Raw genomic sequence first — 7032 nt, forward strand, 5'->3', positions numbered from 1 at the left:
CACCAAGTGCTTCCCCAGCTGCTCTGAAAGGTCCAGAAACACCGCCCCCTTCCGTTTCTCCTCAACCAGGCTCTACAGAGCCAGTTGGGGGGTGCTTGTGTTCAGCCAATCAAGGGCCCAGGCCACAACCAGCAGGTCAGATGCCTCTCAGGGAGATTCGTGGTGCCAAAGTCGTTGGTGAAGATGGGACCTTGCAGGAGGGAAGGCCAGTCTATTATTATCAGCCCTTTACCACCAGTGACACTCTGAACTGGAAACATCACACCCCAGCTTATTCTGAAAAACCCCAGGCCAAGGTAGACCTCCTAGAAACGATCTTCCAGACCCAGAGGCCCACATGGGTGGACTGTAAGCAGCTCCTTTTCACATTCTTTAACACTGAGGAGCACATGAGAGTAGTAACACCGGCTCGGAAGTGGCTCCAGACCCAGGCCTGGCAGGAATATTGGATACAGACAGATGGGCCAGGTAGGCCCTCCCAGATGAGGAACCTGATTGGAACCCAAACTCAGAAGATGAAAGGACCGGGCTAGAAAGATTTCGGCTGGCCTTCCTCCAGGGGGTCACCAACAAGAAGCCCACCAACATGGCTAAAATCTCTGAGGTCTTCCGGAAGCCTGACGAAAGTCCAGCAGGTTTCTATGAGAGACTGTGTGAGGCATACCGGATCTACACCCCCTTTAGACCTGAGGCCCCAGAAAGTCAAACCATGGTAAATGCTGCTTTTGTAGGCCAAGCCCAGCCTGACATCAGGAGAAAATTACAGAAACTGGAAGGGTTTGCAGGAAAGAATGCTACTGAACTGCTGGAGATAGCCAACAAGGTTTTCATCAATCGAGACAGTGCAGCAAGGAAGGAGGAAGAAAAGAGAATACAAAGAAGGGCCAATAGCAGCAGCTTTAAGAGGCTCAGGCTCCCAGACAGATCAGAAAGGGAAGCAAGAATATAGATCGGGGGAAAGGAAGAGCAAGCCTGAGACGAGACCATTGTGCCTATTGTAAGGAAACAGGACACTGGAAAAATGAATGTCCCAAACGGCAAAATAAGAAAACTGAGCCCCCTTTTCTGCCCATTCGCTATCAACAAGAGCCACCTGAAGCAGATCTCATTGGGCTAGCAATGGCTGATTCCGACTAGGACAGACCGGGCTCTTTTCAGCTAGGTCCCCACGAGCCGATGGTCAGAATGAACATTGGGGGCCAGACTGTGGACTTTATGGTTGATACGGGAGCTGAGCACTCAGTAGTCACTCAGAAAGTAGCGCCTCTCTCAGGAAAGGAGGTCACCATTATTGGAGCTACTGAGGACCAGACCTGTAGATCATTCTGCTGCCCTCACCGATGCCAACTTGGTGGTCATCAAGTAATTCATGAATTCCTGTACTTGCCAGACTGTCCAGTGCCTCTAATGGGTACAGACCTTTTAACCAAAATGGGGGCAGAAATCACTTTTGCTCCAGATGGCCCAGCAAAGCTTCGCCGAGGTGAGGAGACCTCCCCAATGATCCTGTCCTTAGCAGTGCCAAGGGAGGAAGAATGGAGACTTTATACTCCCCAGACAAAGGCCTCACCATTATAACCTGAATTAGAGAAGGAATTCCCGCTGGTCTGGGCAGAAGGGCATCCTCCAGGCCTGGCTAAGGACCATGACCTGGTGCTAATCGAGTTAAAGCCTGGGGCACAGCCTGTTAAAATCCACCAATATCCAATTCCAAGGGAAGCATGCCTAGGAATCCAGGTCCACTTAGACCGGCTGCTTCAGTGGGGACTTGTTAAACAATGCAGGTCTCCATGGAATACGTCTCTCTTGCTTGTCAAAAAGCCTGGGACTAACAACTACCACCCAGTGCAGGATCTACAGGCTGTTAATGAGGCTATTATAACCCTGCATTCAGCACTGCCAAACCCCTGCACTCTTCTGGCACTCATCCCATCAGAGGCGGAATGGTTTACATGCCTAGATCTAAAAGATGCCTTTTTCTGTCTTCGATTAGTGCCTTCCAGTCAGCCTCTCTTCGCTTTCCAATGGGAAAACCCAACTACAGGGGCCAAGGAGCAGTTCACCTGGACCAGACTGCCACAAGGGTTCAAGAACTCCCCTACTCTCTTTAGTGGAGCACTAGCATCTGATCTGTCTAAGTTTCCAGGACAGGACTTGGGGAGTGTTCTACTCCATTATATAGACGACCTCCTACTGGCTAGCTCCACATGAGCTCAGTGCTGGGAGGGAACACGAGCCCTTCTGAGACTATTAACTGAAACAGGTTGTCGGGTGTCTAAGAAAAAGGCACAGATTTGACAGAAAGAACTCAAGTATCTAGGCTTCCGGATCACCCAAGGGAAACGAAGGCTAGGGACTGAAAGGAAGCAGGCAGTATGTGCCATCCCAGTCCCTAGCACCCGGCGGCAGATTCGGGAATTCCTAGGAGCGGCAGGGTTCTGTCGAATTTGGATCCCAGGGTTTTCAAAACTGGCCAAGCCTCTCTATGAAGCTTTAAGAGGAGAAGAGAAGGCACCCATCGACTGGGGTCCCGAGCAGGAGAAAGCCTTCATCACCATAAAGGCAAAGCTCACTGAGGCCAGTACTAGGGCTACCAGATGTGACTCGAGACTTTAATCTTTTTCTTCACGAAAACAGCAGGGTAGCCCTAGAAGTTCTAACCCAGAAGTTTGGACCCTGGCAAAGACCAGTAGCCTATCTCTCCAAGCGGATTGACCCAGTTGCCTCCGAGTGGCCCCCGGGCCTCAGGGCCCTTGCAGCCACGGCATTATTAGTCAAGGAGGCGGAAAAGCTTACCTTAGGACAAAACTTAAATGTAAAAGTACCTCATGCTGTTGTCACCCTGATGGAAGCAAGGGGCAGCACTGGCTGACTCATGCTCGAATGACTCAGTATCAAGGGCTGTTATGTGAGAATCCTCCGGTACAATTAGAAGCAGTGAAAACACTTAATCCTGCCACCTTTCTACCCTGAGCATGATTGCCTGGAAATCCTAGAGGAGGTCTATTTCAGCCTAAGTGATAGGCCCCTGCAAAACGTGGACTTGGTATTGTTCACAGACGGCAGCAACTTCTTAGATGAAGGAAAAGACAAGCCGTATATGCAGTGGTATCAAACTTTGAGACAATTGAAGCACAGGCCCTGCCTGAAGGATGGTCAGCGCAGAGGGCAGAGCATTGGGCCCTAGTAAGAGCCCTAGAACTCAGTAAGAATAAGCGTGCCAACATCTACACTGACTTGCACTATGCCTTTGCTACCCTGCATATCCATGGGGCCATATATAAGGAAAGGGGGCTCTTGACGGCAGGAAGAAAAGGAATCAAAAATCAGAATGAGATTTTAAAGTTACTAGAAGCAGTCTGGGAGCCCAAGGAAATAGTCGTCATCCATTGCAAAGGTCACCAGAAAGGGAAAGACTCAGTGTCAGAAGGAAACCAATGTGCTGACGCTGCAGCCAAGCTGGCTGCTAAAGGACGAGTGGCACTGTCATGGATCATGTTGGCCCTGATTTACCTGAACCTCCGAAATACACTCCTCAGGAGGAGGAATGGGCCCAGAAAGAAGGGGGCAAGAGAATAATGGAAGGCTGGTGGATACTCCCAGATCATAGGGTCTATGTCCCAGAGCAGTTAGCCCATAAGTAGTCCTCCAGCAGCATGAACTCACTCATTTAAGAAAGGCTGAAGCTTTGTTAGGCAGATTCTACCTAATTGCCCATCTTCCTTCCTTGTGTGCCTCAGTCTCTCAGCGTTGCCTCTTCTGTGCTCAGAACAATGCAAAACAGGGTCCTGTGGGACTGACAGGAGTTCAGTGCTGTGGGCAAGCTCCTTTTGAGGACTTAGAAGTCGATTTTACACAAATAGGGCCTAGCAGAGGGAATAAATACCTGCTAGTCTTTGTTTGCACCTTTTCAGGCTGGGTCGAGGCATATCCCACTCACACAGAAAAGGTGAGAGAAGTCACTAAGGCATTGCTGAAGGATATAATTCCACGGTATGGAATGCCTCTGACCATAGGGTCGGATAATGGCCCCAGTCTTTGTAGCAGAAATCGTACAATAGGTAGCCAAGGGCTTTAGGAATTAAATGGAATCTACATACAGCTTACAGGCCTCAGAGTTCAGGGAAAGTTTAGCGCATGAACTGGACTCTAAAGCAGCCTATGGCTAAGCTATGCCAAGAGACAACCTTACCCTGGACAGATATCTTGTCTCTTGTAGTCCTGCGGGTACACTGTGCCCCAAGGGCCAGGGTAGGTTTCTCTCCCTTTGAAATTCTATATGGTAAACCCCCTCCCTTAATTCGGCCAAGGGGAGGTTTGGGGGAAATAGGGAACTTAGAAATCCAGAAACAACTACAAGGACTTGGAAAAACTGTCTTTGAGGTCCACAGGTGGGTTATTGACCGACTACCCATTTCCCTAGGAACACCCGTACATCCTTATAAACCTGGAGACCAGGTTTGGGTAAAGGATTGGAAAAAGGATTCCCTCAAGCCTACCTAGAAGGGAGCCTATCCAGTCATATAAACCACCCCCACAGCTCTTAAAGTTGTAGGACTAAACACCTGGATCCACCACTCCTGGGTGAAAGCAGCCCACCAGGCGAGTGACATCCAGTCTGAGTAGAAGGTGACCTCTGACCAGAAACACCCCCTGCGGATTACCCTCAGGAAGACAGCAGACTTGGCTGAGCAACCTGCTCCAAGGAATTCAGATAACACCCTGCTGAATTCTCCCTAACACTAATCTGTCTTTCTTATCTCCTCTTAATATAACACGCTCTAGTATTTCTGGTTAATCACTAGTTTTATCTAATAATTCTCAGTATGTCTTTCTATGAGTGCCAGAGGAATCCGAGACTAGTACCAGGAGGAGAACTCATCTGCTCTTGCTGGGACGCAGAAGCACCATAAAATTACTGCTCCCCACACAGAAAGGAAACAAAGGCCTTATCATAAACTGTTGGATTACACCTTGTCATGCCATCCTTTGCTCCTTGCTTAGAAACTTGCTACCCAAATATGCTAGACCGGGTAGTCCACGAGAAAACCCAATCAAGCCAGATTTTTGTTAGCTATACTTATCAGCCTGGGGCATGTTACGACTCTACTACCAAATGCATGTGGCAGGGGTAGGGGAGTTGTATTAGATAGCACCGGTCATGGCCAATGTGCAGCTAACTAATGTTGCTCCTATTTGTTTCAGCAGTACGCAGGGCCAACATCCAACAGGTCACCTCCCAGATGAACTGTGCAACTCTACCCCCAAGGCTGAAAACACCACCTACCCCTGGTGCCCCTTGCAGGAATATTCTATGCATGTGGGACCACTGCTTACCTCTGCCTGCCTGAAACCAGAAGAACTCTCTACAAACCCCTCTGAGAGGAAGAAGCAGGATGCTAACCCCTTGGTCATCGTCCCTTTCCAGCAGGAAGTAGCTAAGAGCAGTCATCACCCTGGTTCACCATAACATCCCGTGGTCTTTGCTCCACAGGCTAAGAGAAGCTTGTGCAACAGGAGGGTGGGGGAGAGATGAGGAGGAAACTGGTCTTGAAAGGAGTGTCTGGCCATAAAAACTGAACAATGTACAGCCCTTGGGGTGGTGGGGGAAGGTCGTTATCACTGGGCCCAGGAAAGATCATTGAATATGGCCTGGGGACCCCCAACACCTGGGGGTCTTCCTGTAAGCTCTCAAAAAGGGGGCAGAACCATATCTGCAAGACAAAGACCACAGAAGGTTATAAAAAGTGAAGCCCTCTGCCTGTTACTCACTCTGATTTGGAAATTATTCCCGGAGTCGACTATTGTTAATAAAGGGGTCCCTCCCTTTCTCTAGGAAGTGTGCTTGGTATTTCTTTGGTCTCCTGCAACACTGTGTCCCTCCGCCTGGGTGCCCCACACTGGGCGTCGCCGCCATCATCTCTCACCATCTTGATGGGTCCTTCCTGTCCCCACAGCGCATTTCCTGCAGCAGATTAAGTTCGAGTGTCATTTCTCCAACGGGAAGGAGCAGGTGCAGTTCCTGGAGAGATACATCTACAACGGGCAGGAGGACTTCCGCTTCGACAGCGACGTGGGGGAGTTCCGCGCCCTGACCGAGCTTCGGCGGCCTGATGAGAAGGGCTGGAACATCCAGAAGGACATCCTGGAGCGGAAGCGGGGCGCGGTGGACACGTTCTGCAGATACAACTATCGGGTGTCTGAGGGATTCTTGGTGCCTTGGAAAAGTGAGCACAGAGGTGGGGTGGGGGGATTGGTCCCATGTGCGGCGGGGAGGGGGAGAGGGCATACACAGGGCTATGAGGAGCACCCGTGAAGGGCCTGAAGGCAGCTTTGGGGACCCTGTGGTCCTGTCCTGGGTAGGAGAGTTTCTGGGGGTGCCCAGTCATGTCCAGTCGGTGAGAGTTTGGGGAGCAGATGGGAGGGAGTGGGGGAGGTAGGAGGAGGGAGTCGTTCTGTCTTGGCCAAACCCCCCCTGACCCTGAGCCCCTGGAATAGGGGTGCTGGGTGCACAAGCCTTTCCCTGGGCAGAGGGTCAGGCTGGGTGTGAGAGGTGGGGCCTCCGAGGCACCTCTGGCCTCTCTGAGCTCCTTTTAGGCCTCAGTGTCTTGTTCCCCCCTCAGTGCCCCTGTGTTTACAGAGGGTGAGCCCGGGTCTAATTGTAATTGTGTTACTTAACACACTGATGTCACATCTACACAGGCTGACAGCATTTAAGTAATTACATGTTAACTTTTTAGAGTTCTGACAATTTGCGTTCTGTTTTTTGTATCTTTTTTATTTATTTTCTTTTTTTAAATATATTTTATTGGTTTTTTACAGAGAGGAAGGGAGAGAGATAGAGAGTTAGAAACATCGATGAGAGAGAAACATCGATCAGCCGCCTCCTGCACATCTCCTACTGGGGATGTGCCCGCAACCCAGGTACATGCCCTTGATCAGAATCGAACCTGGGACCTTTCAGTCCGCAGGCCGACGCTCTATCCACTGAGCCAAACCAGTTTCGGCTATATCTTTTTTAATATTGTCAAT

The 7032-nt window shown here is 50.1% G+C and overlaps 1 protein-coding gene across 1 annotated transcript in view; it reads left to right on the forward strand.

Moving 5' to 3' along the window:
* The window catches only part of LOC102441108 (HLA class II histocompatibility antigen, DRB1-4 beta chain-like), a gene marked incomplete at its 3' end in the record, with an annotated part of 11140 nt that extends 4913 nt beyond the window's left edge, over window positions 1–6227 (forward strand). The window contains exon 2 of the mRNA XM_006108474.3: window positions 5958–6227. Within this exon, the coding sequence (XP_006108536.1) occupies window positions 5958–6227 (270 nt within the window). The remainder of the gene's footprint in view (window positions 1–5957) is intronic.
* Between the last annotated feature and the right edge of the window lie 805 nt (window positions 6228–7032).

Source organism: Myotis lucifugus, unplaced genomic scaffold (assembly GCF_000147115.1).
Source record: "Myotis lucifugus unplaced genomic scaffold, Myoluc2.0 scaffold_2413, whole genome shotgun sequence".
Classification (NCBI taxonomy): domain Eukaryota; kingdom Metazoa; phylum Chordata; class Mammalia; order Chiroptera; family Vespertilionidae; genus Myotis; species Myotis lucifugus.